Source organism: Rhinoderma darwinii, chromosome 4, assembly GCF_050947455.1.
Source record: "Rhinoderma darwinii isolate aRhiDar2 chromosome 4, aRhiDar2.hap1, whole genome shotgun sequence".
In the NCBI taxonomy this organism is placed as follows: Eukaryota; Metazoa; Chordata; class Amphibia; order Anura; family Rhinodermatidae; genus Rhinoderma; species Rhinoderma darwinii.
In genome coordinates, this window is record NC_134690.1 from 107,311,572 (window position 1) to 107,335,717 (window position 24,146).

At 40.7% G+C, this 24,146-nt stretch overlaps 1 protein-coding gene across 1 annotated transcript in view; it reads left to right on the forward strand.

The window, feature by feature from the left end:
* Positions 1–19,855: 19,855 nt before the first annotated feature.
* The window catches only part of PLSCR5 (phospholipid scramblase family member 5), a 74,130-nt gene continuing 69,839 nt past the window's right edge, over positions 19,856–24,146 (forward strand). The window contains exon 1 of the mRNA XM_075863643.1: positions 19,856–19,868. Coding sequence (XP_075719758.1) covers positions 19,856–19,868 — 13 coding nt within the window. The remainder of the gene's footprint in view (positions 19,869–24,146) is intronic.

Sequence of the window (24,146 nt, forward strand, 5' to 3'; positions counted from 1 at the left end):
TACACTACAAGAAATAACCCCAGGTAATCTCTTAAAATCTCATTTATGAAATTCTGGAAGACCGCGGGAGCATTACACAACCCAAAGGGCATGACGAGGTATTCGAAATGACCTTCGGGCGTGTTAAACGCAGTCTTCCACTCATCCCCTTCTTTGATGCGAATAAGGTTATACGCCCCCCGTAGATCAAACTTAGAGAACCATTGGGCCCCCTGAACCTGATTAAAGAGATCAGGAATCAAAGGAAGGGGATACTGGTTCCTTACAGTGACCTTATTCCAGTTACGGTAGTCAATGCATGGCCTAAGACCACCATCCTTCTTCCCTACGAAGAAGAAGCCAGCACCTACCGGAGAAGTAGAGGGGCGAATGTAACCCTTGGCCAGGCATTCCTGGATATACTCTCTCATGGCTTCACGTTCGGGACAAGAGAGATTAAATATCCTACCCTTAGGGAGCTTAGCTCCTGGTACCAAATCGATAGCGCAATCGTATTCTCTATGAGGAGGTAACACTTCGGAGGCCTCCTTAGAGAAAACATCAGCGAAGTCCTGAACAAACTCAGGTAGCGTGTTCACCTCCTCAGGGGGAGAAATAGAATTAACAGAAAAACATGACGTCAAGCATTCATTACCCCATTTGGTAAGCTCCCCAGTATTCCAGTCAAACGTGGGATTATGCAACTGCAACCAGGGAAGGCCTAAAACCAAATCGGACGATAATCCCTGCATCAACAGTACAGAGCACTGCTCCAAATGCATGGAGCCAACAAGGAGTTCAAAAACAGGGGTATGCTGTGCAAAATAACCATTAGCAAGAGGAGTGGAGTCGATACCCACTACCGGGACAGGTTTAGGCAAATCAATCAAAGGCATAGCTAGAGACATAGCAAATTCCACAGACATGATATTAGCAGAAGACCCTGAATCCACGAAGGCACTGCCGGTAGCAGACCTACCACCAAAAGAGACCTGAAAGGGAAGCAAGCTTTTATTATGTTTCATATTTACGTGAAATACCTGTGCGCCCAAGTGACCTCCCCGATGATCACTTAGGCGCGGAAGTTTTCCGGCTGCTTATTCTTACGCCTAGGACAGGTGTTCACTTGATGCTTGTCATCCCCACAATAGAAGCAGAGACCATTCTTCCTGTGGAACTCTCTACGTTGTCTGGGGGACACAGAGGCCCCGAGTTGCATAGGTACCTCCGAGTCTTCCGTGGAAGAGCGAAGCAACGGGACCTCAGAGGGGAAAACACAAAAACGTTCAAGTTTTCGTTCCCTGAGACGTCGGTCAAGTCGTACCGCTAAAGGCATAACCTGGTCTAGGGAGTCAGAAGAGGGATAGCTAACTAGCAGGTCTTTCAGGGCGTTCGACAGACCCAACCTAAACTGGCACCTTAAGGCAGGGTCATTCCACCGAGAAGCTACGCACCACTTCCTAAAGTCAGAACAATACTCCTCAACAGGTCTCTTACCCTGACGTAAGGTCACCAGCTGACTCTCGGCAAAGGCAGTCCTGTCAGTGTCGTCATAAATGAGTCCAAGAGCAGAAAAGAAAAGATCAACGGAGGAAAGTTCAGGGGCGTCAGGAGCCAAGGAGAAGGCCCGTTCTTTGGGCCCTTCCTGGAGCCGGGACATAATTATACCCACCCGCTGGCTCTCAGAAACTGAGGACTAAGGCTTTAAGCGAAAGTAGAGCCTACAACTCTCCCGAAAGGAGAGAAAGGTCCTCCGGTCCCCTGAGAACCGGTCTGGCAACTTGAGGTGGGGTTCAAGAGGTGAGGTGAGGGGCACTACCATGGTAGCGTCAGGCTGGTTGACCCTCTGAGCCAGGGCCTGGACCTGTAGGGAGAGACCCTGCATTTGCTGAGCCAGGGTCTCAAGGGGGTCCATAGTAGTGTGAGGGACCAGGGTAGCCTAGGAATATGGGCTTGTGATTATGTAATGGTGGGGGTAGGGAAACAGATAAGTGAGCCCTAATCTACCCGCCACTCAGTCCCTGCCTACTTGCAACGACCCACCCTAGGCGACGGGGTACAACTGGGCGACGGTCCCTACGCTCAGTAAGTGCACGACAGACAAACAGACAAGGGTACACAAAGCTAAGGGAAATGGGGCAGTTGCCCACGGCAACACCGTGAGCAACAAGAGTGGTGAACGAGCCGAGTCAAACCAGGAGTGTACGAGGTACCAAACGCTGAGCAGGAGAGTAGTGAACAAGCCGAGTCAAACCAGGAGTGTACGAGGCACCAAACGCAGAGCAGGAGAGCAGTTAGTAAGCCAGGGTCAGTATGAAGCAGGGTCAAATAGTTCAGAAGCTGCAGCAGGGCCAGGAAACCACACGAGAAGAGTCACAAGCAAGGAGGAACAGGAAAGGCAGGTATAAATAGACAGAGGGCGGGAGCTAGCTCCGTCTGGCCAGGCTGTGATAGGCTCTCCCACTCCTAAGCCTGCCATCCTGAGTGGTGGAAGACGGAGTCAGTCTCACAGACATACAGTGAAGGAAATAAGTATTTGATCCCTTGCTGGTTTTGTAAGTTTGCCCACTGTCAAAGACATGAACAGTCTAGAATTTTTAGGCTAGGTTAATTTTACCAGTGAGAGATAGATTATATAAAAAAAAATAAAAAAAAATCACATTGTCAAAATTATATATATTTATTTGCATTGTGCACAGAGAAATAAGTATTTGATCCCTTTGGCAAACAAGACTTAATACTTGGTGGAAAAACCCTTGTTGGCAAGCACAGCAGTCAGACGTTTTTTGTAGTTGATGATGAGGTTTGCACACATGTTAGATGGAATTTTGGCCCACTCCTCTTTGCAGATCATCTGTAAATCATTAAGATTTCGAGGCTGTCGCTTGGCAACTCAGATCTTCAGCTCCCTCCATAAGTTTTTGATGGGATTAAGGTCTGGAGACTGGCTAGGCCACTCCATGACCTTAATGTGCTTCTTTTTGAGCCACTCCTTTGTTGCCTTGGCTGTATGTTTTGCGTCATTGTCGTCCTGGAAGACCCAGCCACGAGACATTTTTAATGTCCTGGTGGAGGGAAGGAGGTTGTCACTCAGGATTTGACGGTACATGGCTCCATCTATTCTCCCATTGATAAAGTGAAGTAGTCCTGTGCCCTTAGCAGAGAAACACCCCCAAAACATAATGTTTCCACCTCCATGCTTGACAGTGGGGACGGTGTTCTTTGGGTCATAGGCAGCATTTCTCTTCCTCCAAACACGGCGAGTTGAGTTAATGCCAAAGAGCTCAATTTTAGTCTCATCTGACCACAGCACCTTCTCCCAATCACTCTCAGAATCATCCAGATGTTCATTTGCAAACTTCAGATGGGCCTGTACATGTGCCTTCTTGAACATGGGGACCTTGCGGGCACTGCAGGATTTTAATCCATTACGGCGTAATGTGTTACCAATGGTTTTCTTGGTGACTGTGGTCCCAGCTGCCTTGAGATCATTAACACGTTCCCCCCGTGTAGTTTTCGGCTGAGCTCTCACCTTCCTCAGGATCAAGGATACCCCACGAGGTGAGATTTTGCATGGAGCCCCAGATCGATGTCGATTGACAGTCATTTTGTATGTCTTCCATTTTCTTACTATTGCACCAACAGTTGTCTCCTTCTCACCCAGCGTCTTAATTATGGTTTTGTAGCCAATTCCAGCCTTGTGCAGGTCTATGATCTTGTCCCTGACATCCTTAGAAAGCTCTTTGGTCTTGCCCATGTTGTAGAGGTTAGAGTCAGACTGATTAATTGAGTCTATGGACAGGAGTCTTTTATACAGGTGACCATTTAAGACAGCTGTCTTTAATGCAGGCACCAAGTTGATTTGGAGCGTGTAACTGGTCTGGAGGAGGCTGAACTCTTAATGGTTGGTAGGGGATCAAATACTTATTTCTCTGTGCACAATGCAAATAAATATATATAATTTTGACTATGTGATTTTATTTTTTTTTTTATATAATCTATCTGTCACTGGTAAAATTAACCTAGCCTAAAAATTCTAGACTGTTCATGTCTTTGACAGTGGGCAAACTTACAAAATCAGCAAGGGATCAAATACTTATTTCCTTCACTGTAGAAGCAGGTGCAGACTGATTACCTATGGGCGTATACACAGAAGCTGTGCCTGGCAGATCCTTTACAATGCACCTTATTCTACTGGTTAATACAATTACGTCAATACCAAATTTATGTTTTGTTTTATGTTTTACCACTTTTAAAAAAACAAAACTATTTGCTAAAAAAAAAAAATGTTTTGTGTCGCCATATTCTGAGAGCCATAATTATTAAATTTTCCTGTCAATTTAGCGATGTGAGGGCATTATTTTTGCAGGGCGAGCTGTAGTTTTCACCTGTATAATTTTAGGGTATATGCGACTTTTTGATTACTTTTTATTTAATTTGTTTGAAGAGCTAAGGTGACCAAAAAACAGCAATTTGTGTTTTATGGCGTTCACCTAGCGGGTAAAGGACAACGCTATATTGTGATAGTTCAGACACGGCGATACCAGTTGTGTTAACTTTTTTTTTTTTTAACATTGATTTAGGGAAAAAATTGGAAAAGGTTGTTTTTTTTAAAACTTTTAATACTGTTTATTTTTGGAACAACTTTATTTAATTGTTTTTTAATTTTTGCTTTAGTCCCCCTAGGGGACTTTATTCAGTGATCGTTCGTTCGTTCGTTCGTTCGTTCGTTCGTTCGTTCGTTCGTTCGTTCGATTGCAGTATATCGTGATACTGAAAGTCTCCTTTGATGCCCTGCCAGAAACAGGGCCTCAAAGGAGTACAAAGATGGCAGACCTGGGGGCCTTCATTAGGCCCTCAGCCAGCCATGACAACCATTGTTATCAGCCGATTGCGCCGCAAGAGGGCACGATGGCGTTTTTGAGGGGACACCCCCTGATTCTAACAATTAAATGCATTTAAGGTGTTAAACAGACGGAATCAAAGTGAACTTTGATTCCGCCCATTGGAGTGAGGTGTCGGCGGTGTAACACAGCCGTCATCTGCCGAGTATGGAGCGCGCTCAGCCCGCGAGCGTGCTCCATACTTCCCCTTGGCGACATTTCAGTAATACTACGCCGTATGTCGTCAAGGGGGTTAACGTTTTATGTTTTTCATTTTCTTTCTTTAGAAAACAAACACATACTTCAACTGTATAACCAAATGTGATGTGAACTTAGCCGTTGAGGTATCTACTGGATAAAGAAATGTCTAAGTGTTGTTGTCTCGTCAGGGGAGAAGTCCGTTATTCTAATGTAATGAATCATGGGATGACGATTTTATTAATATAAAGTACAAAGTAATAAAGAGGTTGGAGCTCTGTTTACAAATACCCTTGTATTCCCTACAGATCCAGCCGTGTGAAATGTAAAAGTACTTGCAGTTTTTGCAGTGATTCTCCTGCAATCAATGTTGCTTCTATGGAAAACCACTTTACCCTGTGAATCCTTATTGACAATTCAGCCTGATGGCATGTTGTCCACGTGACCATGATGCCAATCTTTGCCCACTGTGATGACGTCACAATGGCCAAAACATGACACATAATATGTCGCCACTACAGGGTGGGCCATTTATATGGATACACCTAAATAAAATGGGAATGGTTGGTGATATTAACTTGCTGTTTGTGGTACATTAGTATATGGGAGGGGGGAAACTTTTCAAGCTGGAAGTTGACCATGGCGGCCATTTTGAAGTCGGCCATTTTGTATCCAGCTTTAGTTTTTTCAATGGGAAGAGGGTCATGTGACACATCAAACTTATCAAGAATTTCACTGATAGCAACACCGCAGAAGAAATGCTAGCACAGGCTTCCAGTATCCGTAGTTTCAGTTGCTGCACATCTTGTATCTTCACAGCATAGACAATTGCCTTCAGATGACCCCAAAGATAAAAGTCTAAGGGGGTCAGATCGGGAGGCATTTCTTCTGCGGTGTTGCTATCAGTGTGTGAAGAGTGGGAGAAGAGGGTTGCATTGACAATCCAACACAATGGGCAGCACTTTAAACACATTTTATAAGTGGTCAGAAACTTGTAAATAACTCATGAAAGAATAAAGTAGCGTTAAAACCAAGAACACCATTATTTTTCTTGTGAAATTCTCGATAAGTTTGATGTGTCACATGACCCTCTTCCCATTGAAAAAACTAAAGTTGGATACAAAATGGCCGACTTCAAAATGGCCGCCATTGTCAACACCCAGCTTGAAAAGTTTCCCCCCTCCCATATACTAATGTGCCACAAACAGGAAGTTAATATCACCAACCATTCCCATTTTATTTAGGTGTATCCATATAAATGGCCCACCCTGTATTGATAACACTTCATCAAGCCATATTGTTAACAGAGAAGGCACCAAGGAGACAAGTAGTGTGAGAATGAGCAAGAATCTGTGAGATGACTATTTTAGAAAATGTAATACTTTGCATTGAAGCTATTTTTAAAACCCAGAAAACCACATTAAATAAGCACTCCGGCTATCTATATTTCCGCCCCATTTGAAAATGTGATGAAGTGCAATGTAGTCATGTGTATCGGCTTACCTGGTGCTTTATTTCATGGGAAGCCACTCTGTACCGGACCGCTGTTGGGTCACGTCATCTCCACTCTGATCACCCTAATGTAGAAACGGGAGGTCAGTCTTTCTATGCAACCTTATAAAACTCACCTCAAGTGTCTCATAGGCTTGCATTGAGAGACTGACTTTCAGTCCCTACAGACGCTGTAGGTTTTATGGAGTCACAATGGAGATCATGTGACCCAAGGATGGCCGAGAACTGTGCGGCTACCCGTGAAATAAAGCACCAGGTAAGCCAATACACATGACTACATTGCACTTTATCACATTCTTAAATGGGGGAGCGGCGAATAAATTTTCACGGAGTGCTTTTTTTAAAAGACAAACTAATCCTTGTTACCTCATTCCAGTACGTGAATATATCACCACGTATAGAAATTTAATGTTTTAGAATATAGTGGTCCTTCAAGTTACAATATTAGTTTGTCACAGAAAGACTATTTTATCTTAAAAAAAATTGTAACTTGTCACCAAAGTTATAGTAGTCACAGGGCATAGCTTGAATCATCTGCAATCTATACCTTGTCCATCACATACCATTGTGTTGATTGTTTTTATGTTGTGTAGGATCTAAATACAGTTAAAAAAAAGTATGGTATTCATTTGTATAGTAAGAAAGCTCTACAGCTATCACAATTGTGTAATTATTAGGAAATGCTATTACATCACTGCTCTGCTACTTTGTGGTACTGCTTCCCATATTTGTGTCATAGGGGCAAAGGGCTTTGAGACCATTGGACACCAGGGACTGTATGCAACTGGATCCTCTGCATCCTCTATAGTTACAACACTGATAGCAGCTCAATCAGAGTTGTAGATATTCTTTCCTTCACCTGGGGAAAAAATCAGTTTACTGCCCCAACCTTGCATCTAAATACCCTGGCCAAGTCGGAGTGGCTTGTTGGCGCCTCTCCCCTGGTACCAAGCACCTAGGGCTCATGCCCCATCAACCCTAACATAGCTACGCCCCTGCCCCTGGGAGAAATCTGCTTTCACAGGTTCATATCTCTGCTTAATAGGAAGGTGTTGAGCACCATATAAAGGGGAGCCCTCACACAAGGACAATGAAATTGTATGAACCTTAAGTAAAGATCTAGCATGGTTTGTTCAAGATAAAATGTGAGTTATTTCTTGGTTACCACATTATACAAAAACTTAGATCAACACAAGCTGCTTCATAATTTTCATAACTCACTTTTCTGAACAGCAGTGCGCCCTGCAGTTAACAATGAAGAGGATCTCTACACTGCGAAGAAATAAAAAATAAAAGTAGGGTACACAAAGCCCGGGATCTAAGCCACAGCTGGCATTTAAATCAAACATTTTCTCTGAGGTCAGTTTGCTGCCTCCCTTCCATGTTAGTAGCTGGTGTAGAAAATACTTTTAAAGCTATAAATCTCACAGTGTACACAGAAAGAATTCAAGCTTTTAAAAATGTTGCCTTTGAAGCTGTACAGTATCACATCAAAGTATTTTCAAAGCAGTGTTTCCTACAAAATAATTTAATAACTTTTTTTTTCCATAGGATATGCATTTGATTTTCCTTTGAGTTATATAAGACGACGATCATTAGGTGGCTTGATTATAAGGCTGGCTTGCAGTCCACAGTGGGTATGCACTGTGGTGATATATATTTCGGGCAAAGGCTTATATTGTGTCTGGGCAATAGGAAACGAGCGTTCAGAACAGTATTTCTGTCTATAATGTAACTTATTTATTTTACTGTGTAGTTTCAGAAACTTGATTCTTTGGCACAAGTTTTATGGTTCATCCGTCTTCATCACTCCTGTCCTTAAAGGATGCATCATGATCTCTGGGTTTTATGTCATTAAAGGGATCCTGTCACCAGCATTTTAGCTATAAAGCCAGCAATACCTGGTGAAAGTGGGTGAAAAATCATTGTCATCTAAGCTATAAATATGTTCTAAGTAAGCTCTGTAGCTTTAGTATTCAGTTTTTCAGTGGTCCCACACCATATGCAAATGAGCAGAAAAGAGTCAAATCTTCATCTGAAAAGAGTCAGGTTTTCATTCCTCCAGTATCTCAGAGTGGACTCCACCTCCTTCTTTTTGATTGATAGCTCCTTAGCCAGTCAGGGCCGGACAGGTGGTGGCAGTGGGCGTGGTTAAGAAGCTGCATCCCAGAGGGAAAAATAATTACCATAAAAGGCGGGAAAAGTTTAAACGACTATATTTACTGACAGAGGAAAGAAGAGAAAGGGAACGATCTCTGGACAGCTGCGGCCAAGAATGTGTGAAAAAGCCTGTACAAAAAAGAACCCCTTTTATACTACATAAAAAACATCATTTCTAAGCATTATAAGTACAGCACTGATATGCGCTGTAACTAAATAATGAAAGGGTTGTCAGTCTCCAGTATATCTCAAACATTACTGTGAAGGATGGTTTATTTGCTTATATTCTCTGTATGAAATTACATTGTGAATTATCAAGCAGGATGCCGGGTTACTAAGATATGTATTATGTGAAAGTGATTATAATAATAATGTTTAAATGATTTAGTTTCGTGCAGCAGCCATCTTGTCTGGAGTTCCCATCTTGGTTCTTTTGTAGTGAATAGGAAAGTCATTGTTCATTTAATACAAGTAATGTTGATGTTGTATGTTTTATCTTTGACCTTGGTTCCCATACGAAGTTTGCAGAGAAGGAACGGAGTGAGATGGGAGGGTGGCAAGTATGCATGTGGGAGAGCCATCTTACGGGAACATTCTGCCCAAGAGAGATAAGGCCACCTGCAAACCTAATGTGTGAAGAATTATAATGATGTATCTGGGATGTACGTTATGATCTGCTTTGTACTGAATAACAAATATTGTCACATCGTCTCTGATTGGTTAACCTCAAGCCTACACCCCTTCTGAATTTCAGTATTACAGTTTGAGCTTGGAAAATGAACCTTCAGAGGAGCATTTTGAGCATATCAGCAGCGTCTATGTGTTTTCTTCTCCTCTCTCGATATATATCGGTGAAATATCCTAATTAGGATGCTGAATAATGGGGCCTGGCCTGAGAGTCTCTTGGACTCGTATAAATTTCAGTCTAATATATTTTGAGCCGTTGATTTCCACGACATTACCCATGGAACCAACATTGAAAAAGTACTTTGAAAGGCGGACGTAGGAGGATGTCAAGTTTTGGAAAACCCTTTACCAATTGTGTTTTGAGGTATGCTCAACAAATTATAGCGTGGTATGTTAGGCTATGTTCACATCACATTCCGTAAGTAAGACCGGCATATAGCCCAGATGCGTATATTTTACATTTGCATACTCCTGCCATTGACTCTGATTCTAAAAATATGGTAAAAATATGTTTTTCTTTTACAGAATGCCCTTGTATTGGAAATAAATTAAAGTTAGTGCTTTTCAATAGTTATAAAAAAATGTATGCCAACGTACATTGTAGTAATGTAATGTAATTGTATTGACACATTTTAGGCTATGGATACGTTCTGCTTATACACCGGGAGTATTTACCAACCTATGGCCCGAATATACACACCAATGTGAAGATTGCCTTATTTTGACATTAAATGAAAAGAAAAAAACAGCAATAATGCCATAGTATGCTCACCAAATGCGTCTTCGTGGTATCTCTAGTTTCTCACTGGAGTGCAACGGAGATTGAAGGCTATCAAGAAGAATCCATAGAGAGGAAAATAGAAACAATTTTCTCCAGCACATCCATAAAAAAATATAAAGTTTTATTTGTACATCAAATTAAAATCCAGAGAGAGCATAGGTTAGGTGTTTTGACTTGCCTATTCCCATGAGCAATTTGCTTTGTGGATACTGTATGTGTGCCATATGTCTACTGTCTCATTGATTTTAGTGTTGTGTCCTGTTTGTGTATTGTATCTGTGCTGTGTGGGTGCTATATAGAGGCATTGGGGATGCCAGTATACACTTTCCATCAAGGTCAGGCTTTAAGCTTAGCAAATGTTGGAATGTAGCTGCAAACAAGTAGTCTGAAATAAAAAAAATGTACTTAAACATTTTATAAAGTGTTTGGATTATACGATAAGCTTCACTACGTTGTTACTATATTTAAATTTGGAATTTACTACTAAAGCTGCAAATGTTTTGGACGCTCAGCAGTTTTAGGTCATATTCCCTGCTTGTTCAATGTCTGCACAGAGCTTGAGCTGGTGATTCACAGTCTAAGGGCTTGTCCACACGTAACAGAATTGCTGCAGAAAATTTCTGCAGCAATTATGCAGAAACTAGCAGAAATTCCCCTGTCGAAAAACCGCTCCATTTCCATTACGGTTTTTACTGCAGAAAATGGTGCATATTTTGCAGCGTTTTTCTCAATGCTAGGAGATGGTGAAATCTTCTCTAAAAAAACGCAGCAATTCAGTCCACATTCCGCAGCAGGAATTGACATGCTGAGGTACAAAAAATATGCACCACTGGTCAATTTATGCAAGGAAAATTTAAGCAAGGTGTGGATGACATTTGTTAAATCTAACGCACTTTGCTGCTACTGTATTCTGCTGCATATATTCCATCCGAAATTCCGGACGGAAAATACGCAGCAATTACTCTACGTGTGGACAAGCCCTAAGAAGTGCCGTTTTTACATGTGATATAGAAATTAGAAAACAAGTAAGGGTATGTTCACACGGCGGGGGTCCGTAACGGCTGAAATTACGGGGATGTTTCAGCTTGAAAACATCCCCGTAATTTCAGCCGTAACGGCATGTGCAGGCGCTTGAATGCCGCGTCAATTACGGCCGTAATTAGCGCTGCTATTCATTGGAGTCAATGAATAGCGGCTCCAATTACGGCCAAAGAAGTGACAGGTCACTTCTTCTACGCGGGCGTCTATTTACGCGCCGTCATTTGACAGCGGCGCGTAAATATACGCCTCGTGTGAACAGACAAACGTCTGCCCATTGCTTTCAATGGGCAGATGTTTGTCAGCGCTATTGAGGCGCTATTTTCAGACGTAATTCGGGGCAAAAACGCCCGAATTACGTCCGTAAATAGGCCGTGTGAACATACCCTCACTCTCCCAAAATACAGAGCAACAGAGAGCATTAGAAATGTGTATGTTGACAAACTTAAAGAGGCTCTGTCACCAGATTTTACAACCCCTATCTGCTATTGCAGCAGATAGGCGCTGCAATGTAGATTACAGTAACGTTTTTATTTTTAAAAAACGAGCATTTTTGGCCAAGTTATGACCATTTTTGTATTTATGCAAATGAGGCTTGCTAAAGTCCAACTGGGCGTGTTTAAAGTAAAAGTCCAACTGGGCGTGTATTATGTGCGTACATCGGGGCGTGTTTACTTCTTTTATGATTTATGAGCCACTACATGGACACACGTCACGTCCCCCATTAGACTGACTCCAGATGCCTTAACTCCTAAGTCATCACCCCTATAACCTCAGTTTTATTGCCCCGGCTTATCTTAATGATGTATCACCTCATGTACTAATTGTCTGTGTGTAACATCTAAATGTTGTGCTTTTTTCTAAGTATTCATTTGTAAATCGCCTGAAGAAGGGGCCTCTGTGCTCTGAAAGCCGCATATAGAACTTTTATGGTTAGCCAATAAAGGTATCATACCTATTATACTTTTTTTTGACACAAAAGTATTTAACATTTCATATTGTCTCTGGCTAACACGGTACTACACTATTTTTTACTGTACTTCATGAAGCTATCATATAGAAGATATTAGGAACTTGCACAAACAGAACTGTATAAAGGGGTTTTGCCATGGTTGAATATTATTAGATTACTCTGTTGGATCACACAAAAAAATGCTCCTGTGTCTAGATATTGCAGCTACATACATATTATGGCGACCCCTGGTGTTATTTTTAATCCCTCTCCGAACATCCAACCAATGTGTTCAGTGCTGGCGAGAAGAAGATGCTTCTAGTGCGCCGATTATTATTGGGTTGCCTGCACAATAGCAGGAATTACTGTGTGTACAAGAGGATATGGGTGGTGAGACTGAGCTACTGAACATGTGTGACCACCAGCTCTGGCACATGAGGTGGACGTTCTGAGAGGGAATTAAAAGAACACCAGCGGATGCCATCACAAGTATGTAACGGTAATATCTAGACAACCACTTCAACAGAAACATTACAGAACCCAAGTGTCAGATCTATTGCAGTATCATAGTAACTAACTACAATTTGCTATTTGTCAAATATTGTAATACAATTGAAAAGTTGCATACGTATGTAAATTAGCACACTGGGCTTGATGTTTGTTTCAACCAAAATCTTTTTTCATACCTTAGGCTAAGTTCACACTTGCGTTGTATAATCTGTTTGATACATTTTTAGATCAAAATGAGGATAAAAACATATCCGTTAAAAATCCAATTGAAATCAATAGCGTAGTCGACTCCGCTATTGATTCCTTCGGAAAACCGGAAAACTGCCGGAATGGTGACGAACGGAAACCATTAGCGATGTTTCCGTCACCATTGAGATTAATGGTGACTGAATCGGAAGCTGTGCTTTCACTTTCACTTTCCGTTCCGGGGTTCACCCGACGAAAACCTCCGACGGAACCCCGGAACGGAAAGTGAACGGTGATGTGAACAGGCCCTTATATTAGTCATCCAATTTTATTTTTTTTACGGAGATAAAAGTGTAGAGTACAGGACTTTTACTCCGTTCAAAAAAATTATGTCTAACAGATAGGTTAATTCGTTTGCATCCGATATTTTAATTTCAATGGGATTTTTAACGGATGTGTTTTTATCCTTATTCTGATCTATAGAAGGATCAGAGTAACGGATTATACAAGGCAAATGTGAACAAAGGGCCTGTTCACATCAGCGTTGTCTTTCCATTGAGGGGTTACGACAGAGGTTTCCGTCGGGGGAACCCCTCAACAGAAAGGCAAATGGAAACCTTAGCTTCCGTTTGCATCACCATTGATCTCAATGGTGACGGAAACTTTTGCTAATGGTTTTTGTTTGAAACCATTGTGACAGGGTTCCGTTCTTTTGATTGGTTCAATAGCGCAGTCAACTCTGCTATTGATTCCGTAAAAAAAGCTAGAAACCTTACAGAACGGAGACAAAAGGAAACCATTAGCAAAGTTTCCGTCTTCATTGAGATCAATGGTGATGCAAACAGAAGCTAAGGTTTCCGTTTGCCTTTCCGTTGAGGGATTCCCCCGATAGAAAACCTCCGACCTAACCCCTCAATGGAAAAACAACGCTGATGTTAACAGGGCCTTAGCCTTTGTTTCCTTATGTAACTGCACATGACTCCTTGGAATGTTCCCTAACCTTCCTTAACCCTGTTTACTTAAAACAAAAGACAACACCGTGTATTTTAATGAATACAAGTCTATCATTTGGAGCAAAGAATAAGTGGACAGGTTAATCTAAGACTGGCCATAGATGTGTTTTAGAGCTGTAGATGGCATCTGTACTGTTTCGCTGTCTCTACTGTCAAGTTAACAACAAATGAGCAAGATCAATACATAATATAAGGGACAATAGCAATTATTCCAGTCATTTGTGTCTTATGGCAGTAATTTGCTTGATGGGTAGAAAACCAAAAGCTATTAAACTAAAAAGGAAAAATAAAACTTGCTCATAAAATATGACAGGTAATGTGAAAACCTGTGTTGGTCATGAGCGCTCTAAATCTAGATTAGCTCAATATTTCCATTTTCTGTTTCAAAATGAAAAAGTAAAGCTGCATGTTCCAACCCATTAAACCACTCTGATAGGAAAAGTAAGCGTTAGAAAATCATTTTGACAGGCAACACTTCTGCAGCAATGAGCAAGCCAGCCAACAACAAAGTATATAGCGAACGGAAACATTTATCCACAGGCGAGTCCAACTCCATTGTAGAATAAGCACATACTGTATATAGTGTGGAATACAACAGTTGGCATAGTATCATACAGATATTGACTTATCTGGAGTGCCATCAGAACTTGTTTTAAGGTGCTATTCATGGTAATGAACTTTAAATAAGGAAATGTACTATGTATCTGCTTCTGTAACACTTGTCCTGTTTAATGTGTCAAGTATTTATAATCTTATTCAGCCATTTCTGTTACTTAGATTTATTCACGGGAAAGCTGTACAATAGCCACTGTGGCTGTAATGAAAGCTTTTATAATTGATGTCAGGGTCGCCATCAGGGTAGTACAGATGGTACTCCTGCCTGGGGCCCGGGCTAAACAGGGGCCCGCCGAGACCGCTGGACACTATCTACATAAACTTATTGAAGCCTGTGCATTTTCACTTAGGTAAACAAACGGGCTCCATAACTTGGTATGACAAAATATAGGAGAATATCCAAAATAGGAGTCCTTGACTAATGTAGCAAAAATATGGGAGCCGCACTTTATTCTGTCCGGACATGAATTGAAAAGAACGACAGACGAGTATTATTGGATTTCTTTATATTAAGTTTATAATCGTCTGCCAGCAGAATTGCTTTTGCATTGTACCGCGGTGGACCATGTGTCCGTTATAATAATGGATGTAATCTGGATCCATTCGTACAATAGTTCTATTCTTGAAAAATATGCACCATGAAATAGAAATGCAAAAAGAGCTAATCGCTATATCCAGTGGATTGATTCTCTATATCTTATAGTTCCTCTACAATTCGATTCTTATTAGGGACACTGTCATTTCATCTAGATAATAGGTTATTCCACCTTGTTGGGTTTTTATATTAGTATATTTTGTATATTCTGATCTGTATACATATGTATTTTTGCTCTATGTGATTTTTTTAATATAGGTAAACTGCAGCAAATGTCTTTTGACACTACATAGGTAGGTATTTTAATTGTATTCATTTCAAGGCAATATGCTGGGGAATGGTTTCTCACCCTATTTTATATAGTCAATTCAATAAATTATTTTTTCCTTACTCTATATGAGTGTTGGATATGCCTAGATATTCCTTTCTTTTTTGTTTTTTAACAACTTGGTAATTTGTGAACATGGGGCCCCACCCATTTCACATTTAAACCTGCACGGGCCACAATTCAATGCTGCTTGGACCTGCTCACCCATGCTCCAGCTGCTGCATCCATCTCCACCGTGACCAGGGGCGGATTAGTAATGTAACCTACCGGGAAAATTCCCAGTGGGCCGGTCAGTCATTGGGCCGCCCCCATACCTCCAGCTACCAGCTCCCTTACATGTAGCACACTCTGTGCCACTTGGAATTGCCGATTGGATGAGAGCCTGTCAGTCTCCTTAGCTGACAGGCATTCATCCAATCAGCAGGTCCTCTTGTATCTATGGGAGAACCAATGGAGTGACATTGGGCGGAGCCATGAAGAGAGGGTGGCCCTGCAAGTTCATAGTGAAAGAGGCTGGGCTGCAATTTACTACTAAAAGTTAGAATAATGTTGGAAGGCAATGTCTGATTATATTTAATGTGCTGGGGCAGGCGAGAAGAAAAGATAAAAAAATTGCAGCATTCATAAGGCTGGATTCACATGCCGCATTTTATAATGCATCATTTTGCAGCGTTTTTCGAAAATCTGGGCAAATCGGCAGTGTTTTGCCTCGATTTTTCAGAAAATCGCAGCAAAATGGTGTAGTAAAAAATGCATTTTGACTGCGGCATGTGAACCGATCGTTATGAATACGCACCACTCCTGTCCCCTGTTCTATAATGCTGTGTTCACACGTCAAAATGTGTTTTTTGACTGCGCCAGGAAAAGCCAACCTCAGGCTGGGAAGTTAAGCAGCAGTTTTGGTCTTTGTTTTGCTGCGTTTAGCGTAATATAGTGGCAAAATGCTACCGTTTTTTTTTTGTGATTTTGCAAAAAACGCTGCGTTTTGTGGTAATTCCACAGTAGTCGCGCCAATAAAATGCACCACAACCGCGGAGTGTGAACCCAGCCTTAGGTCAAAAGAGAAGCCCCTCCCTTCTAAATGATCTGTAACCTGTTCCTCTTCAAAGGGGGGTTACCCTTTGGCACAGATCAGAAGCAGTTAGGGTAGGTTTGACGCGAATCGCCGGAAAAATTTATCATTTTGGTGAAATTTTGTGCAGCTAAAGTGCATTTTGACCGCGATCTGTGAACCCAGCCTAAGAACTAATGCATACTAACGTAGTGATTTTGTGATCTGCAAAACCACGGATCTGTTGTCTGTATTTGTGGTCAATTTGTCTGAAAAAAAACCTTCTGTAGTGCATCTGTGTGTCATCAGTATTCATGGATCCGCAAAAACAGAAAGGCTGGAACTCCCTGAGTAGGTCAGATGATCGGCAAATACAGCCAGTAAAATTACATGTCCTGAGTTTTTGCAGCCCCCACGCGAATCCATGAACAGTACGGTCATGTGCATGGGGCCATATAAATGAATTGGTCTATGTGCTATCTGCAAATTTGCAGATAGCACAGGGACAAAAAATCTTCACCCAAGGTAGAAAAAAAAGAAATCTCTCCCAATTGCCTGCTACTGTAAAGTCCTGCGGATTTTATTTGCGCAAATCCAGTTTTTCAATATTTTTTTTTTGTTTTTGATTGGTGGGTTGCTTTAAAGGCTATGTACACCTTTGAAATTGTTATATATATATATATATATATATATATATATATATATATATATGTATATATGTGTGTATCAGTGCGTTTTGTACAACTTTCTAAATGATTTACAGAAATCTGCATCAAAATCGTTCATAAATTTACCTGCGTTGTGGAATTTAAATCCATAGCATTTTAATTTCTGCTGCGGATTTGTTGCTCTTCTGTTCCAGGTTTACTACATTGAATTCAATAGGATGTAAAACCCACAACAAACAGCCAAGTTTTGTGATTTTTGAGGTGAAAACACTGCGATTCCATCGCGAAAATTGCAAACAAGAAAAAACCCAACTTTTGTTGTGTAAAATTATTAAAAAGTTAACACTTACAGCCCGGCGTTGGAGTAAACTTCTCATGCTCTTTCAGTCATGGACAGGCGTATACTTCTCAGGCTTTTCAGTTTGGGACAAGTATACGTTACCACTATACAAAGACCAACATAACTGCTAATACAGCTATTCCGCAGAGTATCATCACGCTGCAGAATATACAATATAATATAGTACTCAACAGATTCAGTTACAGCAAAATACATAATTAAATCTAGTGACTACTCCATCAGGCCAAGACCGCCATGAAGATTCTCCCAGGCTTACCTTGACTGCACAGTTTGTTGCCCAGACATCTTTGGCCCCTTGCTTCTCCATCCAAGAGCTACACAAGCTTCCCATCATGAAGCCATCTTTAAGGGTATGTTCACACGCCCTTTTTACGGACGTAATTCAGGTGTTTTACGCCTGGAATTACGGCCGAAAAAAACGGCTCCAAACCGTCGGCAAACATCTGCCCATTGAATTCAATGGGTCTTACGGTGTTCTGTGCAGACGGGCTTTTTTTTTACGCGCCGCTGTCAAAAGACGGCGCGTAAAAAGACGGCCGCCTCAAAGAAGTGCATGTCACTTCTTGGGACGTAATTGGAGCCGTTTTTCATTGACTCTATTGAAAAACAGCTCCAATTACGTTTTTTAATGGACACCGCGAAAAACGCGTGCACTTGCAAAAACGTCTGAAAGTCAGGAGCTGTTTTTGCCTGAAAACAGCTCCGTAATTTCAGACGTATTTTACGTTTTGCGTGTGAACATACCTTAACACTGCCATCCTGCTGCTACCCCAGTATTGTGTCGGCTTCCAATATTTTAAATGCAACACTCCCTGCTGCAGCCCCAGGTTGCCTAATGCCTTCAAATACTATACTGCAAAAATAATAATGCCATAAATATAGTGCCCTCTAAAATAATATTACGCTAGCTATAGTGTCCCTGAAAATAAGTGTGCTACACTAAAAGGGCCTCCCAAAATAGTGCTACACAGTTCCCCTAAAACATAATAGTACCAGTCACATAGAGCCCAAAAATAATAGTGCCACACACTGTGCCTCTGAAAATAAAAATGTCACACACATACTGTGACTCAAAATAAGTGCCACACTCAGTCCCAATAAATAATAGTGCCACGCCCAATGCCCCAAAGTAATAGTGTTAATATACTCACCTAACTCCATACCCACATTGAATTTCACAGGCAGTTCGTTGAGGTCACAAGACCTCTTCTGATCTGTGTTCGGGCTGTTTTGTGGCACAATGACATAATCGGGGATCGAACTGAACAGAAGGGCAGGGAGCCTATGGCTGTAATATTCAAGTGCATCCATGCAGTGTGTTTTAGATCGGGTTCCCTTTGCCCCCACCCCCAATCCACCATAGGTCTCACTAATTTAGCCCAATCACATATTACATGGTCTACACTCATTTGAATGTCATTTTGTACCCCAGTATCCTTTCAGCGGCCACTCCAGTGTAAGCGCAGAGCCAGCAGGTGTGAGTCAATCTTCTGATCGTCGGGATTGTTTCCTTTTAACAGGGGTCATCTGGCTAAAACCCTTTTAATTTTCAATCTTAATTGACATTTTTTAGTTGTTTACTGTTTTCCAGCCTAAAATGATAATTAGAGAGAGAACACTACTAAATGAATTGGTAAATGAACAAAAATGTTGTCAAAGAAGGGAATCAAGGAATATTAAGATGTATAACTGGAATGGGTTAAAGAACACAAGATCTTAAGTCAAGGGGAAGCAATGTGCTCTTCGACATGTGAGTGACGTACAAGAGTTCGAATCTTAACTGTGAAATTAAAATGGAATTGTTTTCATTCTGTTATTGTCTATGAATAAATACAATCAATCACCAGTCTGATATAAAGAAAAGCTCCTGCAGATGGCAAACTGCTTTCAGATCTTATTTTACAGCCACGTGCTTTTCTATTACTAAACATGAGAGATGTCTATGGGAATGCCACCCTGTGAACTCTTTTATTATGAACGATTGCATAATTAAGTGTATGATATCATCAACAGAACAATTGCACATGATAGCCGGAGATTCCTTTCTGTGCACTAATTCATGTTTCAATGTCGACAGTATGTAGTGCACACTGACAACCTTCTTCCCATGAATATTTCTTCTAATTGATTCCCTTGTTCTGTGAGCTGTAGTCATAATATACATGAGTTTGCAACATGAGATGGAAAATTCGCTTCCTACCTGTTCTTGTGGAACATAACACCAGGTAGGAAGCCTCTGAAGTTACTCTACCTGCTGAGATCTGCCTTCCATTCGGCAGAGGGAAGAAGGTATTGCTTTTAACCTAGCTGTCTTTGAAGAGGTGGCTTAGGCGCTTCCATGGCTTCTCAAGGTAAGTCAATAAACAATAGTTCTTGATGTAAAAGCCATTGATTATGCAGTGGCACAAAATATTAGAGTAGTGTATAGAACAGTAGCATCAGACCAGCAAAAAAAACAATGTTTATTTATGATCGCCGTTCCTTTTGTTTATTTCAGATTTTTAGGTTTACCTTATTTATTTTCTTACAGCTAAAACACACGTCATCTTTATTGACTTTTGGAAAGAAAAGAAAAGATACATTCTTACAACTATTGTATTTTTAATATACTTTAGGTATATGTTTTAGGCCTCCAGCACACTTCAGTGATATTCTTCAGTGTGCTACCCATTTTTTTAACGGATAGCGCACTGACCCATTAATTTCTAGGGGACCATGCACACCTCCGTTATTTTCACAGACCCGTGTGTCCGTTCCGCAAATAATAGAACATGTCTTACTTCTGTTCATTTTTGAGGTTCCGTCTCGCCCATGGGTCCGTCATAATAACGGACCGCACACGTAAGGCATCCGTGTGCGGCTCATTATTTGCGGATCCATAGCCAAGCAACAAACTCAAACTGTTCTCTATGCTCTGAAAGCTACAGAAAACAGCGCCAAACAATCATGTTACCTTCCTATGAGTGTTCCCTGTGACACGTGACAAGTTCAACTCAATTTTAGTTCCTTAAATTTTTTTGGAGCACCGTATAAAACGGACGACATACGGAAGCACAAGGGACGCAAAATACCTAACAACGGTACGGATGCGGAGTGAAAACTGAAACCATACGGATGTCAGAACGGACACACAGATCTGCTTTTTACGGCCGTGAAAACAGTGAAGGACGTGTGCGTGAGGCCTTAGGCTGTATGATGGCTGCAATACCTGGAGTTTCTGCAGGTCTACTGAACCGGATCCCATGCTGGTTCAGTACAACCACAAAAGATCTGGTTGTCATGGACATCATCTAATCGTTGAAATCTATATTACGGGTATATAAAAGTGGCGTAAAGCTGATAATAAAGTTAGTTTATTGAGATGAAAAAATAATTACTCGAACGTACTTTGTTAAGTGATAGTATCATCTGGCTGTTTGTCAATGGGGTCAGTTTAAGATTTAGAAGTTTATTAGGAACTGTTAATTGCACCAAAATTGTTAGGATTCAATCTATCTATGACTAAACAAGAAAAAAAATTCAGCTTTCATTTTCTGAATTGCAACAGATTTTGGTGTATGAGACAATTACGTTATACTTTCATTAAAACGATAAAAAAAAATCCGAAAAACAACTTTGAAGCTATGCAAAAAGTGTTGACCATATCACGTCATTTATATCTGATTCATTGTTATGGACAACACTGACTACTTGGTGCAAACGTTTTCATGCATGAAAGCCAATGTATTCAGTATCATAATTTAAAGCATTTACCAGACCAAACACCACACAACACCTCAGACAATGTTTTTCTAATTTCTGAAATTGCCCCTTACTACTTATACTCTTACCTGCTTATGTCTTATATCTTCTCTTCCCAGCTATTCTATGACTTTATCTAACTGCATATTCTACTCTAGCTGCGGTGCATATATTATTTTAGGATGCGGTTTGGCCTATATATGGCCCACCAGTCCATGAAACCTGTCAATTTGAGTTCCAACTAATGGCAGATTATCCAATGTGCCAATACCAAATTATTAACACCAACATATACCTACATACTAATGTATTGAAGTATATTGTCATTTTTACAGGCTTCTGCCACTGTTTATATTATATTTTACTGCACAATTCCTATACAAGGTCATTAATAAATATATTAAAAAAGAATAGTGCCCAATACTGACCCTTTTGGTACCCCACAGGGATCAGATCTGTAATAGCCTGCAATGGGCCTATAGTGTAGCTCTGTCCAGCCTCGATTTTATAAAGAGGCACGCAAAGGTTTTTTCCTCAAGTATTCTGTGAGAATCAGCAAGAAAAAAACTGTAAAAGTGTATAAGTGTTCATACTATGAAGTGTTCCAAAAGGTTAACTATAGGCGATGCAAACAAACTCAAAGATGCAGCAGCACCCTGTGGGTGCCAATGTATGTGCAAATGTTTAATATTATTATTATTATAAATTGCATTGCTGCTATATTTACTATATTTATAAATGTGAGGTTCTTAGCACACAATTTTATCAAATTGTGTGAGCCCATCTGCCACGACAAGATGGACTCATTTAGGGGGTCCCTACATTAAACTTTATACCTGTACCAGCACCTCCGAACAAAGTGAAATATTACTATAGGCAATGCAATGGGCAAAGGGGAATTGATCTGGAACATTGTTTCTATATCCAACTTTTGATGGAATGAAATTGCTGCAGGGAAAACTCTCCGTCAGCATGTATGCAGCATTTCATAGGTAAACTCAGGAGAGCAAGTCAAACAAAGAACATTTTGCTGAGCAGTTTACTGTAAAGTAAAGCTATGTTTCATACAATGAGTCTAAACTCAATCTCTTCTGTGGTGGTCTTCTCTTTCTTTGTACAGTAGACATCCAGTATGCCTCCATTTTGCTCTTCAAACAGTAACGCAACTACTTAAATGGGTGCAGAGGTAGCAGTCGCACCTGGGACCTGGTGCCTGACGAGGCCCCAAGACACCAGTATTAAAAATGGCACATAGTAGGAAGGGATTTTGCATATGGGCCCGGGGGCTTCAAGTTATGCCTCTGACCACTCATATATAGTCTTGTCCTCATAAACTCAAATATATAAGTGTACAAATTAATGAATTCCACAACATTAATACATTTACCACTAGCACAAATCAATAAAAGTGAATGGGGGAAAAATATTTAGACTGGAGTTTTAAACGCTACATGTAAAGCAATTGACGTCGGCGGAAATTGTGCTAAATATATTGAGAGGTGTACAACTCTTAATAAATTTGTCGTATCCTTGGCTGTCTGTGCAACAGAAAAGCAAATCTACTCCTGCTATGAGCAGGTTCAGATTTGCCCCAAGTTCTGGCATAAATTATGGTAAATATGTTGCGCTAACAGAGGCCCCTCCCCCTTTGATAAACCCCACCCTATACCAAGAAATTAAAAATGTTACAGAAATTTTAGTGCAACTATGGAGTGTGCCAAATTTTGCTAAATTTTTACACCAGAAAATGTATACTTTCCCCCATTGTGCTTCCAGACCCTTCTGTCACTTTTTAAAGTACAAGTTTATTTTTGTTGAACTTACACTAAGGCTACGTTCACATGGTGCAGTCAAAACCTCGGAAAAAGCGCAGTATTTTGATGCGATCTTGTGGTAATAAACTGCTATTTGACAACACTGTGTGAACGTAGCCTTATAGCGATCAGTAATGCCTATTATTTACTTAGTATTGAAGTTGCTGTCTGTGCTAGCAAAATCATTCCGGTAATAGAGAAAGATAGCCACATGCAGACTGATTCATGGGCCAACCATTGTGAATTTGAGAGTATTATTGAATTTCTTCTCCTTGTAAAAAAAGCAATTCCAATGAAAACTATTCATTACAAAATTGAGTTTCACGAAAGGTGATTTCAAGAGAACATCAATTTGTTTGAGCCTATGCTCTGTTATGAGACAAGTAATACAAAAAGATCATAGAAAAAAACCTTATAGAAAAATCCACACAGCTGATGAACTTCAAGAACAGGAAACATGGAAGTAGACTTCATTGCAGTAAGCTACAATGTAACAATTCAATTCATATAATTTAATTACCTCTCATCTAGAACACAAAGGAACAGAGCAATGAGATACTGACGGCTGCACAACCGAGTGGAGATCTGTGTATAAATTATTTACAGCAGACTTATACATTTTTAAATAGCAACTCAAAGAGGTTCTGGAAACTTTTTCAGGGTGGTCTGGCACTAAACAATAGAAAGGAACAGTGGCAGGAAGAAGTGATATGTAGCAGCGAGATTCTCTTGTGATGTCAGACACTGAAGTGTTTGCAGTTCCATTATGTCTAATTAATACATGAGAGACAATGTGCAGGAAAAGGCATTTACTGAATTCTCTCATTTTCGGAATAGCTAAGCTGGAAAAAGGACTTCACAAAAGGCATTTCACTCACTGGCAGTAGGAATGTCAGTACAGCAATTATCTATAATGGTTAGTAGGGAGCCGCAGTAGTTAGCAGAGTAGAGGAAGCAAACGATAACAGAATTGACACTACACTTCTAATATAAGGGGGGAAAACAGCACAACCTTTCCAGAAATAATATAGCTGTCAACTGTAGTTTGTTAACCCCTTTACGACTGCCATACGA